The 18,049-nt window shown below is 39.7% G+C and overlaps 2 protein-coding genes across 2 annotated transcripts in view; both read right to left on the bottom strand.

The window, feature by feature from the left end:
• Window positions 1-12,373, bottom strand: part of LOC115821732 (ribonuclease inhibitor-like) — a 21,768-nt gene extending 9,395 nt beyond the window's left edge. Inside the window, exons 1-4 of the mRNA XM_030785533.1 lie at window positions 12,303-12,373; window positions 12,046-12,088; window positions 3,146-4,248; window positions 2,138-2,311 (exon numbers count right to left, since the gene is read on the bottom strand). Coding sequence (XP_030641393.1) covers window positions 2,138-2,311; window positions 3,146-4,248; window positions 12,046-12,088; window positions 12,303-12,373 — 1,391 coding nt within the window. The remainder of the gene's footprint in view (window positions 1-2,137; window positions 2,312-3,145; window positions 4,249-12,045; window positions 12,089-12,302) is intronic.
• Window positions 12,374-15,052: 2,679 nt separating this feature from the next.
• LOC115820062 (stonustoxin subunit beta-like) lies at window positions 15,053-16,876 on the bottom strand (the record flags this gene model as incomplete). Its single annotated transcript, XM_030783505.1, is given in 4 exon segments — window positions 15,053-15,567; window positions 16,087-16,133; window positions 16,230-16,391; window positions 16,725-16,876. Coding segments are annotated over 4 exon segments (876 nt in total), but the record flags the coding sequence as incomplete, so codon positions are not given.
• Between the last annotated feature and the right edge of the window lie 1,173 nt (window positions 16,877-18,049).

Genomic DNA, 18,049 nt, shown 5'->3' with positions numbered 1-18,049 from the left:
CTTGATATCTTGAGCTGGGCCTTACAGAGTCCTCTATGGATGTGATGAGGTGTGTGCAATCAGAGCCAATCTGCAACATTGGGTGAACTCTGTTTAGCCACTGGGGAGGCAACACAGCTTGTACTTTTGCTGCAATGTACGGACAGGATAAGTGTGTTCTGCCAGCCCCAGCGTTTTAGCGGAAAATGCACTCTGGATCTTACACCTCCTCTTGGGCTCTGCATCAGGGGATATCGTGAAAGATATGGCTGCCTCTTGAAGCACCTGCAGCTCATGTCTGACTGTGCAGAGAACCAACTCTTCCAGCTTGCCCTTTAGTCCTAACTTCTATACTGCAGCATGGAGAAGGATGGTCCGCTCTGATCCATCATTTAGGACAGCAGACACCTCCAACCATCTGTCGCCATTACTTATGACGACCTTGCTGATCTTCAGGAGCACTTTGCAGTTGTATGCTGGGCAGTCGACGTAAAGGACTTTGCTGGCTGTGTTCACGAGACAGTTCTCTGCTGTGGCTGTCGCTGATGTTTGCGTTTTATCCTCTGTTCTCTCGTTCACCTCGTGCAGCACAAGAAGATGTCTTCTGTTGCACGTCTTGCAGGGGGACTTCAGTCTGCCCTTAGCAGCTTGATGTCTATGGCCACAACGCCAACACCCGTTGTTACTTCTGATCTACGATACCTTCTGCTCTCCGTTCAGCTGCTTGATGGATAAGTGGACTCATTTCATGGTGCAGGCGCAGTGTCACCCCTCATATCCTCCAACATCTCTTCCCCTTCTTCTGACCGAACACCTTGGCATCGCCTGGGCTGAACGCTGTCATGGCCCTGCTGGGCACCTCTGGCCCTGGTGACTCCTGGTCAGCTTCTTGTGTGTTCTGGGCAACTGGGGTATGGAACCGCCTCTGTGACCCTCGTCTGTTTAGGCTGTAGTCCGACAGGTGGGAGGGAACTGTTCCCTGTCTTTTAGGTCGGACGACCCCACTCATTTGGGTCAGGGTGTTGCATCTTTACACAGCAAATTGTTCCACTGTTACAAAACAAATGGCCGCTAAACTGAGGTGAACTGTTTAACTACAACTAATTAACTAGAGCTCTCGAAACTCATGACTCCCTATGCTGTTGCAAACCTGCTTTTTCTTCCTTTTGTCTTTGCGTAAGATCCAGGAGTCACAAACTCTGCTGGCCAGTGATTGGTGTCTCAGTCCCCACAGTCTTAAAGGAACACACGGCCTTTTTAACAATTTCTCTAGCATTTTCTACGTTGCTAAAGAGAACGGTAGCCGCTTTGAATGTTAACGTACACAATGGCAACAAATCAGATGCCGCTGTCATTTTTGACAATCTTTGCGCTGTGTGTTACCGTCTCACTTACGGCTCCTCCAACATTTACCTCAGAAACTTTCCGTGTGCGCTGACTGTTTTGGGACACTTCATAAATTAGTCTTTCAACTTGCTGCTGGCTGTCAGCTCGCTAAGCGATAACACTTTCTAAACGTCTTTTTCACATATTTGTCTGATCTGAGGACATTGTTTAGCTGATATACAGTAGCTAGGATTGGGTTATGTTTGCACATCGAGTGACTGATTCATTTTCTGCCTCGACATAGTGATCAGAATATTACAGTGGAGTCTAAATATTCAAAATGCCTTAAGAAGTTATTTTTTTCTTTTCTTTTTTCTGCCACTGTTTCAGTAAAAGACATTTCTCGTCTGCAGGCTTATAGGATGGTTCACATGACGATGCTTCTTATATAATTCTGATATAATTATGTGTTATTAAAATGTAATTTCAGTAAACTACCGCTGAGTGATCTCTTTAAATGTGAGGTTCCTGATGCCCCTGCATGGTATAATGCTTAAATATGAACAATTAAAATGTAAACTAGCTGTGGAGTACAGTTTTCTCCTGTGATGTCTTCTGTCTCACACTGGGACACAGCACAGCAAGATTTCAGCATATAAATCAGCATAACAAGAGATCATTTTAATCCACACAACAGCAAAAGAACCACAAGAAAATATATGAAAACTGATAATTTTAGGTGAATTAATTCAACGAATGATCTAACACACAGTGTAAGGAGATTACACGAAACGTTTTATTAATATCTTTTCAGTTCCTGACTAGTACTGACCTCAGTATCTCCAGTTTACAGTGTGGATTCTTCAGTCCCACACAGAGAAAGTTCACTCCTGAATCCTGAAGGTCATTGTTACTCAGGTCCAGTTCTCTCAGGGAACAGTTTACTGACTGTAGAACTGAGGCTACAGATGAACAGGACTGTTCAGTGAGATTACAACCAGCAAGTCTGGAGAGAGAGAGAGAGAGAGAGAGAGAGAGAGAGCGAGTCACAAAGATACAGTCACAGAGGCTTAAAATGTATTTCAAGTTCCTGCATTAATCTTCACTTACAAACTATGATTTCAGTCTTGTTCACAAAGCCATTACCTGCCTGTCAGCTACAAAGTGTTCTAAAATTGATAAAAATGTCTTTGTCGAGAAACACTGACCATGAAAACCACTGTTTGACAGCCTGCTTTGACAAAGTTTTCTTTAAAAGTTCCAAATGGTTAATAAATGTAAATATGTGTAAGGTTGTAATAGTTTGTAAGTAATAGGTTGTAAGTAAATTTAAATGTGTGTAAAGCTGTAATGGTTTTAAACCAATGTATATGTTTCAATTTAAACAGACTGCAAAACATTTCCTGGGCTATGAACAAGACCTGGTTCTGAAATCCAGCCAATTTGAATGTGTAGTTGAAAAGCCCTGGGCTATGTACTCTGGTATCAGACCTGTAGAAACTGCGTAGACTAAAAATAATGATAAAAACAGAGATAATGATGTATAACACACAACCTACATATTTTATATGCACAGATATTTTACTGTCCATCATCCAATTACTGTACTGTCGTGTATGTAGGTTTGCCTGCATGAATGTAATCTCTCCTGTAATGTTTATGGTATGTAATAATTCATGAATAACCTAATAATTTCAAAACTGGAAACAAACTGAGAATATTTCCAAAAACAGCCACCTGTACCTTGGAACACAGCATAGATCAGCCATACTTCCTTTTCCTTTCAAATAATGCAACTATAAGAGTGTTACTTTACAAATGTGTGAAACTAAAAACTCACAGAGCTTTTCTGCAGCACCTCACAGCTGGGACCAGTCTCCTACGACCCTCATCTGATGTCTTGTATTTCTTCAGGTCAAACTCATCCAGCACCTCCTCTGACATCAGAAACATGTAGGCCAGTGCTGTGCAGTGTGCAAGTGAGAGTTTAGTTCTATAATTTTCAGGCTTGACAAAAGCTTGAATTTCCTCATGGGGAGAGCGATAATTCATTTCAGTCAAGCAGTGCAGTAGATTAATCCATCTTTCAGGTGGGACACCGTCTTTATTTAACTCTTTGATGTAGCGGCTTATTTTCTTGATGTTCTTTTGGTTGTTCTGTGTGTGTGTCAGCAGGCCTTGTAGGAGTTTCTGGTTGGACTCCAGTGAGATGCCATGAAGGAAGCGGACAAACAGATCGAGACGTCCATCCTTACTCTCCAAAGATTTATCCACAGCTCCCTTCAGTAACTTAACCAAGGGAACATTGTTTGTCTTCACTCTGAGCAGAGATGAGTTCAGTGGCGTCCTGGATTTGTTGTCTGATGCATTGATTTCTACTGGCATAAAATACTCCAGTGCCAACATGTTCTTGTTTACATAGCAGTAAAACACATAGAGAGCAGCAAAGAACTCTTGAACACTCAGATGCACAAAGCAGTAGACCTTCTTCTGTCGAAGCACAGATTCCTCCTTAAAGATCTCAGTACAAATCCCAGAGTTCACTGTGGCATCACTCACATCAATGTCACATTCTCTAAGATCCTCTTCATAAAACATGATATTGCCCCTGAGCAACTGATTAAAAGCCAGTTTAGCAAGTTTCAGAAAGATCTCCTTGCTTGATTCCAGAGGATTCTCTGAGTCTGTCTCAACTTTCTCCTCATATTTCTGTTTCTTCATTTTAGTCTGAATGAGCAGGAAGTGTGTGTACATCTCAGTCAGAGTTTTAGGGATCTCTTTAACATTGTCTTGACGCAGCATTTCCTGAAGCACAGTAGCTGAAATCCAACAGAACACTGGGATGTGACACATAATGTGGAGACTCACTGATGTCTTGATGTGTGAGATGATTCTGTTGGCTTGACTCTCATCGCTGACACTTTTTCTGAAGTATTCCTCTTTCTGTGAATCATTAAATCCCACTATTTCTGTCACACGACTGATGAACTGAGAGGGGATCTGATTGGCTGCTGCTGGTCTGGAGGTTATCCAGATGAGTGTAGAAGGAAGAAGATTTCCTTTGATGAGGTTTGATATCAGTATATTCACTGAAGATGTTTTGGTCACATCACACAACCTCTCAGAAAAATTCAACTGAAATCGACTCTCATCTAAACCATCAAAGATGAACAGCATTTTACAGTTATTATATTTCTTTGGATCCAAGTCTTTCAGTTCTGGGTGAAACTCCAGCAGGAGTCCATGAAGACTGAACTGATCATCTCTAACCAAGTTCAGTTCTCTAAAAGGAAAAACCAACATGAAATCAATGTCCTGATTGGTCCTTCCTTCTGCCCAGTCCAGAATGAACTTGTGCACAGAGACTGTTTTCCCAATTCCAGCAATGCCCTTGGTGAGTACAGTTCTGATTTCTGGCTTTTGTCTGTTCCTTCCATGTTCTCGACTATAGAAGGCTTTGTTCTCTTCTTTAGTTCTGTTGGTTGACAAGGGTTTGAAGATATCATTGCAGCTGATTGGTTTGTCTTGAGAGTCCCGTGTCCTAGATGTTGTTTCAGTCTGTAAAACCTCATGTTTCTCATTCAGTCCTTCACTCTCTCCTTCTGTGATGTAGAGCTCTGTGTAAATGCTGTTGAGGAGGGTTTGGTTTTCTTTCAGTCTGATAATTTCATATAAGCACTCATATTTATTTTTCAGGGTGGTTTTATGACCCTCAATGATTCTCAGTAGGACATCATCTGACTCAGACATGGACATTCTGTGTTGGACATTTTGGAAACACTCAGTCTGATCCTCATCTAGATCTGTCTTCACACTGCACAGAGAGAGAGAGAGAGAGAGAGAGAGAGAGAGAGAGAGAGAGAGAAAGAGAGGATCAGGAGTTCAGTAAAAAAAAAAAAAAAAAGAATCTCTCAGAACTTGATGACACAGGCCACACCTGGACTGATCCTGGATCAGACCTGAGTTTCCATATTTGACAGATACTTTCTTTTGGGAGACATATGACTCCATCAAGGCTGGCAGGCTGAACCCTTCTCATCAGCCTTGTAGTTGAGTTTAGGGCTCATATACAGTTAGGATGATAGTGATGAAGTGTAACAATAATGATTGACAGCTGGTGAAGAATCCCCACTACACAGTGTTTAATCATTCAGAGAGTGGAGCTGATTGAACAGAGGGGAATGGGAGAGTTTCACTAATGGAAACCAAACAGGACAAATAAATTAAATGTACATATCTCTGTTTTCATTTCTAACTGATACCACACAACATAACATTCATAAAGGAAACTAATGAGACTATTGATAATGGATATATGTGAGTGGTTATGAATAGTTTAAACTAAACTGTGTTGTGTTTAGTTCACTATTGGTCACTTTAGTCTGGTCTGTGTTTAACTGATATATTTGAACTAAACTGTGCTGTGTTTGATAATTGAATATGAGGCAGTTTTATCACTGATACAGAATTTGAGACAGATCAATTGTTGATCATTGTTAATGCCAATTAAAACATTAAACCATCCAAATAATTGTTATCTAAAACTTTCTCCACAGTTCTGATGATTGTCCTTGCAGTGTGAACTGTGTCCTTGTTGGATGAGAATGATTTGAATGGTGTGTACTGAGTGTGTACTGAGGTCTGGGAGAATTGAGCAGGTAAGTCAGTGTATAATATACAGCATATCATATGTCATAAACACTAGTCAATGTGACAGAGTGACAATAAGGAATCATCTGCTGAAAAATCATCAGAAAATCATTGAAGAGTTTCCAGGTAAAGTGACTGAATCAGTGTGTGACATTTCCTGTTGTTTGGTGACCACTTCATTTAATCATATCAATGTTTGGTTTCATAACAGCCAAGAACTACAACATATGAACAGCATTTTGTTTGTGTTTTAGTTTCACTCTCTTTGATTCCAAATATCTGAATGAAAATATCCACACATCTCACTGTAACCTGTGTGATCTCTCTTTAGCTATGTTTATACACACTGACATTATCAGTGTGAATGTATTACATCCAGTGTTGATATCAATTTATATTATACATATAGTCAATACAGTATAAATACAATCACTCACTGTGACTCAGAAGGGACTGGTTCTCTGTTGAACAATGGAGGTTGAGGCATGGATGTGTCACTCTTCATAGACACACAGCTGGGTACTGGAAATCCTGGTCTCTGTGTCCTGTAGTCAACTGGATCCTCCTCCTCACACTGTCCAGACTGACTCATTCTACAGACAGTGTTCTTCTCCTCTCTGTCCCCACAGTCAGTCCTTTTAGTTTTCTCCATTCTCACAATGTCCTCTGAGACTTACTCAGGTCTGTGGACACAGGGAGTGAAACTGTTTTGGTCCTTTGCGCGCGCACACACACACACACACACACACGCACACACACACACACAGAGAAACAGAGAGAGTCATAAACAGGAGTGTGTTTGGAAACAAAATATACTTCACTCCCATGTTCAGAACTGAACTTCCCAATAAACTCCTCATCTGTCGGGCATAACAGTTACTCCCTATGTGTTACTGACATAGTGTGTGTGCGTGTTTTCAGTTAACAATATATAATTCAATAAAACGGAAAGTAAATTTCAGCTGATCAACCGACCATAAGCGATAATATGTGCATGCAGTTGTAACACTCGAACCCTCAGAGTTAAAGTGAACCAGAGGAGATGTCTTCAATCCTGCATCAGCCAAAAGTGTTTACACTGCAAACTAGGGGGCTATTGCCTCCAATCTACTACTACAGAGGTCTACGGTACAACGAGGAGGCCACACAAGTCAAGGGAGACGAGCACAACAGAGCGCCAATAAAAAAAAAAACCCGAACAAAGAAAACAAACTTACAAGAATAAACAAAAGCAACCCCAGACAGCATTAACTCTCAATAGAAAATAATAATAATAACAATAATAATAATAATAATAATAATAATAATAATAATAATAATAATAATAGCACAGATAAAGACAACAGTGGTCAATTCAATGTACCAGCAGCCAGTTGAACTCTACCATAGAGAGAGGATTTTAGTAATTCATTATATTCTCCTTTATCATAATACAAGTGAGGGATAATGACCTCCGCTTCTCGTCGGGGTCCTGCATCACTCTGTCCAGGTTTATTTGGCGATAATGACCGGCTTGCTGCACATTATTCCGCTTATTACATGGCTATATACTACAGAAATCAATAATTTAACACAATATTGATCTAAAATGATCTCATTGATTTCAAAAAAATGATTTTATTGCTTCCGCTTAAAAAAATAGTTCCATAGCAACGGTCTGTTATACTTAGCAGCGGTCTGTTATACAGAAATAATAGACCGTAGAATGCCGTAATTGGCCAATCAGAATCGAGAGTTCAAAAAGCCGTGTAATAATTCTTATTAAATACTGAAACAATTACGATGCTGATAAAACGAACAAATCCATAACACACCAGTTGAAATAAGAATACAATGCTCTAAATTCATGTACATTAAAATGAATTAAACCATTACCCTGTGCGATGCATACCTCAACGAGGGCAAAGGCGGAGGGGAGAAATCTCCGCGTCCGCTAAAGCAGGAAGTAGTCTTGTTACAGGGAACAAAACCCTGTGCCGGTTAACAGCGTAAGATTTGCCGTGTATTGGTTTGCTCAGGTTTATGCACCCGTCGATTTGTCTTTTGTCTTTAGTTTGGTTTTGGTAGGTTTCCCTCTGCTACTGACTATCAGGTAGGCACATTCTAAGTCTTAGTGCTATATTTTCCGCTTATGTTTTGGTATAGCACAACTGCTTTTGTTTTTTGCTTCATCTGCCAAGCCGTAGCAGTCCCTGCTGTTGCCTATCTTGGATATGTATTTGCCACACTGTGGGTACGTAAGCGCAGGGTACGGTACAGTTATTTTAAAACAAAAGTTTTCTTCTCGTAACTTTCATTATGTCCCGTAGGTAGCATTAGACCTGCGTCCCAGGGATACTAGTGTTGGTGGGTCGCACTCTGATCAAGGTGCTCTTTTGTCTCTATTTAGTCTCTGTTTTGTCTCTGTTTCTTTTCAGTTCCTGTTTTGTCGTTGTCTTCTTTCTTCCCTTGCTTCGCTCGCATGTTGTTCGCGCTGTCAGACGGTCGGTCTTTACTGCGCATTATTTTGCTTACCTTGTACCGTAAATTCTCAAATAAACGCCCGGTCGAATAATAATAAAAAAAAAATATTATAGCCGGGGATGCCACCTGTTTGGACGAATAAAGGCCGGTCCGAGATACAGACCGGCATAGAAAAAAATACAGAGAGGCTTAGGTAGTAAATTCATCATATTTCCGCAGCAGTATTTACATCAATACCACAAAATACCGTAAATAAGCTCCCCGCTTTGTTGCCGTTAGTTTCACTTTCTAGGCTTTTTAGACAGAAACTATACCGATAGTGTTCTAGATCAAATATGGATTGTGGGACTATGTGTGTTAATGGCCCATTATAAGTATTCAGGGACATCACTGCCAAAATTCTCTCCTTCCTATTTCCTATGCTTTTTTAAAATTATTTCTATGAGTTTTTTCATAACAGCACGTGTTAAAGGTACTCGGAGAAAGTCACAGAAGGGAAAAAAATGTCATTTTTTAGATGGTAGGAAAATGTCGGCCGGTGAGGTGGAAACATGAACAAATTTTTACCTTTCAACCTTTCATTATTTCAACCTGTTCTCATTTAACCTCCTTGATTAAAAATAAAACAAACAATTCACAGCATAACACAGCAACTAATCGACGTAAATATAGTAAATGATTACCGATTTCATTTTCTGTTCTTTTCAAAACACTGCATCATTTCTTATTTCTGGAGAAAGATTTCGTCTGTCGAAAATTCTGCGGTTCGAATGCTCATGAAACATGCGCTTTTGTGTGATCAGTGCGCTAAACTTTATTGTGCGTTACACACAAGCTGATGCAGTATACAGATATGTATATTAGCTTAATTAAACAACGTCACGTTGTAGCTTTCACAATAGCACACAAAGCTGAAACAATAGGCGCTGTTTCGTTCACATCATAATAGTGAATTAAATAATGGCCTTAACATAATGGCCTCTAATAACAGCCTGTTTCAAATAAAGACCGGGTTCTGTCTTCACCGGAGGCAAATAAAGGCCCCGGACACTTCCGTAATTTACGGTGTTTATTATTGTCCAGTGTGCGCGGCATTTGCGCAGGCAGTGTGATGTGGCGCAGGGTTGTGTGATGCATGACTTTTGTTTATTGTGTTTAGTTATTTTTTTTACTTTTGTTTTACTATGTTATTCAGTTCTTTTGTATGTGTCTGTGTATATACTACTTGTATTTGTTGATTATTGCTTAATTTGACGTATAGTTTGGTACTAACTGGTGTATATATGTATATTAATGTCGTGTGGTGTGCCTCTTGTCCAACGATTTTCTATTTGACTGAAGCTGCAGCGGAATGTCCCTACCGGGCAGGCTAGTCACTGGTGGTGTCCTGGACTGAAAGAAAAACCCTGTAACAAACAAGTTTGGAAGTTACCAGTCCTCCAGACATTTCAAACCGGAGACAGCAGACAAGTAAAAATATTTAACAGAAATGTCATGACAATAGCACTATATCGTCATGGTTACAGTCTGCTGTAATGACTTTCCCCAACACCATGTTTACTGTGTTGATAAAAAAAAAAACTGTGGTGTATTAAAGAAGGAAAATAACACGTATTGCTTTCTGTATCCAAAGACACAATATGAAAATGTGTTTCACATACAGGTCTGCATCGCTTTACGGCGCAGATACGTTCTGAGAAATGCGTCATTAAGCGATTTCGTGGTTTTGCGCACATCATAGAGAATACTTAAAACTGTGTAGTCAAGAGACGTGGTAAACACGAGATGTGTAGCTGCTGCAAGCGTAACAAGGCATACTGTTTTACTGTAAACTTTTTTTTATAAGTACAGAACACTAAAATAACTATAAAAAGCGCAAAAAAACCCAACGATTTTTCAGCTCCATTACAATCGTGTGGGACGACCATCGTATGCGATCCGTCATTGACTGAGATGTCGTTCTACGGTGCATACCTGTAAATGTGAAAAGCGTGAATTAAAGAATACTGCATTACCTTCTGTCAGGTGACTCTGTAAGTCGTCAGTCAGACCGGTCCAGTTCACCATCAGTCCAGACTGTTTGGAAAGTTCTGGTTCCTTATTTCAGAGCTCACAACACGTTTAAAATCTTAATGACTCTTGTGTTGGTTACTCCTCTGTTTCTGTTAAAAATGTCTCTCTCCAAACATGTCTCAGCCTCCACAGAGAGACACAGCTACACACCCTGAGTTTAAAGAACAGGGATCAGACAAGTTAGTTCCTGATTTATGAAGTACAAAGATCAAACTTCACATTATCAGAACAACAATAAAACCTCATTCCACTTTTTTCTCATTATATTCCAGACGTCAGGTAGAAATGGTATAAAGACACATAAACCAAGGCATGTTTGTGTGTTCACACAGTGACATATTTTCATGTTTTATGAACCATGACTATGACAGAAAGAGAGACTGAGAGAGACCAAAATGTTTTATTCAGTCCACAAATTAAAAAGAAAAATCAATCAAACCATTAAACTATTAATTATAAACCTAACACATACTATAAAGCTAATGACTCATGCACACACACACACACACACACACGCATGCATGTACATTTAACATATAAACATACAAAAAACATATATATTACCAAACCATTACCAAACACAAAGGAGTCATAAAACCCTTGCCAAAAACACAGCGCTCATAAAACCATTACCAAACACATGGGAGTCATAAAACCTTTACCAAACACACAGCGGTCATAAGACCATCACCAAACACACAGGAGTCATAAAACCAGTACCAAACACATGGGAGTCGTAAAACCATTACCAAACACACAGGGGTCATAAAACCATTATCAAACACACAGGGGTCATAAAACCATTACCAAACACACAGGAGTCATGAAACCTTTACCAAACACACAGTGGTCATAAAACCAGTACCAAACACATGGGAGTCATAAAACCAATACCAAACACACAGGGGTCATAAAACCATTACCAAACACACAGGAGTCATAAAACCATTATCAAACACACAGGAGTCATAAAACCATTACCAAACACACAGGGGTCATAAAACCCTTGCCAAAAACACAGCGCTCATAAAACTATGACCAAACACACAGGGGTCATAAAACTATGACCAAACACACGGGGGTCACAAAACCATTACCAAACACACGGGAGTCAATGTAGTGCTCTCTCTCTGAACCTGTTTTTATGAACCAAAATGAAAGCGTTTAAGTGTTTTCTATGTTTCGGACACTGTTACTCCCACAGGGTGAGTGCAACAAAAAACAGGGGGGGGGGGGGGTGGAGTACAGTTTCACTGGTGAATAAATTATAAATAATAAATAAATAATATTATTTATTTAACCAACGCAAGAGAAATCAAACGCGAGCCACCAAGGCTTCTCAAAAGTTCAAAAAAAAAAAAAAAATTGAAAAAAGACACGACAAGACCTCTCCAAAATTAACACCGTCCACCCCGGGCAACCTAAAACAGACAAACAAACAAACAAACAAACAAGCAAAAAAAACCAGAGAGCAAGAGGAGGGGGGTGAGAGGTGGAGGGACAGAGCTTTTAATCTCAGGTACAACTGCACACCGGTGTATGGTATGTATGTACCACCTTACTGCGCTGACTGCCTCCTGCCACACCACCAGTATACCTGCAGGGAAACACACACAAAAGATAAACAAGCTGAGGCTGAGGCTGAGTTGGGAAAACTTCTTTTTTTCTACCTCGGAAATGTTTTCAAAATACACAGCCCCTTCATTAGACTGATGAATTTCTGACATGTTTCCTCACCCTTGTTCATCAGTTTGTCCAGTAAGTTAATAGTGTAGTCACGATCAGTGATGAGTTGTTTCTCTTACACATACTGGAGGACAAAGCCGATATCAGCAGACAAGATCTGAGTTAGTCTTGTCTTCTTTTCACACAGAGTCTGCATGATTCACCATAAAACATCAGTCATCCCTAAAACACAAAACCAGTCATATATCAGATTATCACCTTTTCAGACTGTGTGATCTGAGTCAGACAGGTATTGTCCATGTGATATGTTTGTGTATATGTCTGTCTCTTTCTCACGCACACATGCACTCTCTCTTTCTCTCTCTTTATCTCCCACAGATACAAGCATACTTTCTCTCTCTCCCTCACACACACATGCACTCTCTCTTTCTCCCTCTCTCCCTCACACACACACACACACATACATACAAGCACTTTCATTCTCTCTCTCTTTCCCACACACAAATGCACTTGCTTCCTCTCTCTCTCTGTTTATCTCTCTCTCTCTCACACATACACACACACACCCTCTCTCTCTCTCTCGCTCTCTCTCTCTGACACTCATACACATACACACTCTCTCTCTCTGTCTTTCCCTCACATTGTTTCACCTGACTGATATAACAGGTCACTATGTGATATCTTTAATCACTACACCATTAGGACCTGACTGATATAACAGGTCACTATGTGATATCTTTAATCACTACACCATTAGGACCTGACTGATATAACAGGTCACTATGTGATATCTTTTATCATTACACCATTAGGACCTGATTGATATAATAGGTCACTATTTCACATCATTTATCATTACACCATTAGGACCTACCTGATATAACAGGTCGCAATGTGACATCTTTTATCATTACACCATTAGGACCTGACAGATATAATAGGTCACTTTGTCACATCTTTTATCATTATACCATTAGGACCTGACTGATATAATAGGTCACTATGTGATATCTTTCATCATTAGACCATTAGGACCTGTCTGAAATATCAGGTTACTATGTGATATCTTTTATCATTACACCATTAGGACCTGACAGATATAATAGGTCACTTTGTCACATCTTTTATCATTACACCATTAGGACCTGACTGATATAACAGGTCGCGATGTGATAACTTTTATCATTACACCATTACGTCCTGTCTGATATAATAGGTCACTATGTCACATCATTTATCATTACACCATTAGGACCTGACTGATATAACAGGTCACTATGTCACATCTTTTATCATTACACCATTAGGACCTGACTGATATAATAGGTCAGTATGTGATATCTTTTATCATTACACCATTAGGACCTGACTGATATAATAGGTCACTATGTCACATCTTTTATCATTACACCATTAGGACCTGACTGATATAACAGAACACTATGTGATATCTTTTATCATTCCACCATTAGGACCTGACTGATCTAATAGGTCACTATGTGATATCTTTTATCATTACACCATTAGGACCTGACTGATATAATAGGTCACTTTGTCACATTTTTTATCGTTACACCATTAGGACCTGTGTGAGAGATACAGAGAGAGATAGAGAGAGCAGGAGAGTGCGTGAGTGTTCGTGAGAAATACAGAGACAGCAAGAATGTGTGTGTGTGTGTCAGAGATGGAGAGAGAGAGAAAGAAAAAGAAAGAAAGAAAGAGTTAATGTGTTTGTACGTGTCTGTGAGAAAGACAGAGAGTGAGGGTCTGAGAGAAAGAGAGAGAGAGAGAGAGAGAGAGAGAGAGAGAGAGGGACTGCGTATCTGTGTGTGTTAGAGATAGTGTTTGTGTGAGAGGGAGAGAATGTTTGTGTGTGTGTGTGTGTGAGAGAGAGAGAGAGAGAGAGAGAGAGAGAGAGAGGGAGAGTGTGTGTGAGAGAGAGAGTGTGTGTATGACTGTCAGAGAGAGCGAGATCAAGAGAGAGAGAATGTGCGCGTGTGTGTGTTTGTGAGAGAGAGAGAGAAAAAGAGGGAAGAGGGAGCGTATGAGAGAGAGAGAGAGAGAGTGCATATAAGCGTGTGTGAAAGAAAGAGAGTAAGTCTGCATGTGTGAGAAAGTGTGTGTGTGAGAATGTGTGACAGAAAGAGAGAGAGTGTTTGTGTTTTTGTATGTGTATGTGAGAGAAAGAAAGTGCATGTGTGAGAGGGAATGTGTGAGACAGAGAGAGAGTGTGTATTTGTGTGTGTGTGAGAGTGTGTAACAGAAAGAGAGAGAGAGGGAGAGAGAAAGTGTGTGTGTGTGACAGAGAGAGTGTGTGTGTATGTGTGACAGAGTGTGTGACAGAGAGAGAGAGAGAGAGAGAGAGAGGAGAGAGACTGTGCGTGTTAAAGTGTGTGAGAGAGAGAGAGAGAGCGAATGTGTGTTTGTGTGTGTGAGAGAGAGAGTGTGTGTGTGTTCAGCATTAGAAACACTCTCAATGTTTTTATATATGATGATATTTTATTTGTGTCTTTCTCTCTGACATGTACATGCTTATATTGTGTCTGTAATTAAATAAAAAGAAATAAACAAGAATTTAAAAGTAAATGGACAAGAATTTCTGAAAAAAGACAAAAACAAACAAATCTCTACAAAACTTCGTAAATGAATGAATAATTGTTTATTATTATAGTCACAGATTTCTGATACATAAATAAAACTGATTGTACTTCATACACACGTTTGTGTTTGTGATTGTGTGTGTTCAAGTGGAAGTGTTAATAAATGTAAATGATACATATGAACATCGTGTGTGTGCACCCATGAAAAAGAATGTGTGTGTGTGTGTATTTCAGAGTGTGTGTGTTAATTTATTTATCTGACACAGAGACACTGAGGAGTCATTATAAACATAAAACCCAGCATAGAGGGGTTCAGTGAATGTGCAGTGGAATGTGTGTAAGTGTGTGAGTGTGTGTGTGTCAGAGGAGACGCTGTAGAAGGACACAGTTCCAGATGACCAGTCTAGATACACTCCCACTCTGTGTGTGTGTGAGGGGTGGTGAGGTATGACAGTGTCCTGTTTATTGTGACGGGCAGAGTAACAGTTACCACGGCAACACAGACTCCAGGACTTTTCATTGTCTCCAAACACACAGTCATCACTCTCTCCTTTCCTCCTGATTCCTTTATATGTCACTGATATAACAGCACCATAATCTCCACTCCACTCAGTCTCCCAGTAACAGCGTCCAGTCAGACTCTCTCTACACATGACCTGACGACACTCATCAAATCTCTCTGGATGATCAGGATATGACTGATTCTCTCCCAGCGTCACCCTTCTGTTCCCCTCAGACAGAGAGAGGCGTGTGTTTACTGTGTTTGGGTCCAGTGTGAGATCACAGGCATCTACACAGAAGAAGAGAAATTAGAGGAGTAAACATATCACACACTCTCAACTCTGTGTGTGTGTGTGTTTTATACTGAATGGAGAGTATTATATTATTATATTAGTATTATATTATTAAATATTATATTTATTCCATGTAAATCTCAGTATTATATTATTATTATGTTATGTTATTATAAGGAGTGTGAGTGTGTTATTGTTGATGTGTGTGTTACTGTTGTTTGACCCTTGACCCAGTGTGTTTCCCTCTCGTTACCTGAACCCGTTTCTGACCAGTTTTCTATTTTATTTATTTTGTTCACTCAATTTCTGTCTTTCTTTTGTTCAAGCACAATAAAATGATATAAAAAAATTTTAAAATTAAAATAAAAGTCATAATTAATCTCTTTATTATTTCTCTTTTTTTCATTAAATGGAGAAGATGAGCAATAGTTGTATTTTTTTAGAAATTTAAATAAATGGTCTCTTTTCCATGGGTGAACCAAACTCAGTGTGTGTGTGTGTGTGTGTGTACTCACATTATCATAATCCTGGTTTGATCATGAATTCTCCACCATGGTCCACACTACAAAAACACACAGCAGACAGCGGATGAGTTTCACACATAAACACACACACACACACACACACACACACACACACACACAGAGACTGTACTGACTTAGGTCGACACTGCTGGTTCATCTGTGTGGAGAGACGCTTCACTCCTGAGTCTCCTGGGTGATTGTAGCTCAGATCCAGTTCTCTCAGGTGTGAGGGGTTTGAACTCAGAGCTGAAGCCAGAGAAGAACAACCTTCATCTGTCACTAAACAACCAGACAACCTACAGAGAGAGAGAGAGAGAGAGAGAGAGAAATACACCTACAGACAGAGAATATCAACTCGTCATCTGGTTTGTGAAGTGTGATTCACTGTAAAGGTTCCACTCTGTTTTACCATAAATGTTGACTTTGTTAGACTATCACATTAACTAAACTCACAGACCAGTTACTAACATTAGCTGTAAAGATATTGGGGGGAAATTCATCTACTTTTAGGTTCAGTATGTCTCATACACAACAGTGCTTTATAACCATACTATATATCAACCTGGTCTCATTTAGATGTGAACATAATCATTCTAAAAACTGTATTTAAGTTCCTGACTAACACTGACCTCAGTATCTCCGGTTTACAGTGTGGATTCTTCAGTCCCACACAGAGAAACTTCACTCCTGAATCCTGAAGGTCATTGTTACTCAGGTCCAGTTCTCTCAGGGGACAGTTTACTGACTGTAGAACTGAGGCTATAGATGAACAGGACTGTTCAGTGAGTTTACAGAGAGCAAGTCTGGAGAGAGAGAGAGAGAGAGAGAGAGAGAGACAGAGAGAGAACACAAGCATTCACTCATTTAACAATTAAAAACTGCACTGATAGAATTTGACAAAAAGGTATTAAATGTTGTGAAAAATATGCTTAAATTCCTAAAACACACAGTGTGATATTTTTGGGCACGAGACAAGTGCAAGTTGTAATTAACTGTACACTTTAAACTGGAGAGACGAATGAAAATTTAAACGTAAAATAAGCTTTCCAAAAGCACAACACTTACAAAACTGTCGGTCAAGTTCATATCAAAAGGTCTAGACATGTTCCACACAGAACAAGAGCGAGACAGACACCGTTTATTGGCTAACTCGTTAGCTATATAGACCTAAAGATCAAAAGCACAGTTGGTGAACTTCATAACAAGTATGGTTACTTGTACAAGAAGAAGCTCAAATTTACCACATAAAATTGAAATAATTTTCATCTACCGTTGGAAAATCTATCCTAAATGTTGAGTTATTTGCCGTCAAACTGAAGAGAAACTTTAAACTCTGTGACCGACGCCACTGCACTGAGGTTAACAGCGCGTGTAGATAACGGTATTCAGAGACTAATTACAATATCTTATCGACTCAAACCCGTCTGAATAAATACACTACAACATTTCACTGGCGGTTTTCCACAGATATTTAAAAAGAACACGACACTTACTTTGTACACGAAGGTAAAGAACAAAGACACAGAGACTCCGACATTTCCCAGACACTCGACGCTCGTCGGTCTCTCTCAAATTTGACCTCAGAAAATTCACCCCGCGCGCTCCGGCCGTTAGCAAGTCTCTCGGTTTCCCACTGGCTTTGGTTGCTTAGCAACAACAGTTTAAACTAGCCTAAGAAACCGATTGCAAAGTCCTCTACGAAATTTCATGAAGTCTTCTTATATATTAAGAGACTGATCTTAAATTTCTTGGACAGTTAATGACCCCAGTAATGAATACAGCATAAAGAGCCGAGATCTGACAGCTTCCCTCGCCGGTTCAAACTGACCTGTAGAAAGCCCTACTGTGGTGGATTCATTACCTTGCAAAGCGGCTTCTGCTTGTATGATACAAATACAACCACATACAGTGTGTCATAAATGTTGAAAAACGACAAAATTATTTTTTTTTCTCA

Source organism: Chanos chanos, chromosome 9 (genome assembly GCF_902362185.1).
Source record: "Chanos chanos chromosome 9, fChaCha1.1, whole genome shotgun sequence".
NCBI classification, from domain to species: domain Eukaryota; kingdom Metazoa; phylum Chordata; class Actinopteri; order Gonorynchiformes; family Chanidae; genus Chanos; species Chanos chanos.
The sequence above is the reverse complement of the archived record's forward strand: the minus strand, read 5'-3'. Positions and strand labels throughout refer to the sequence as shown.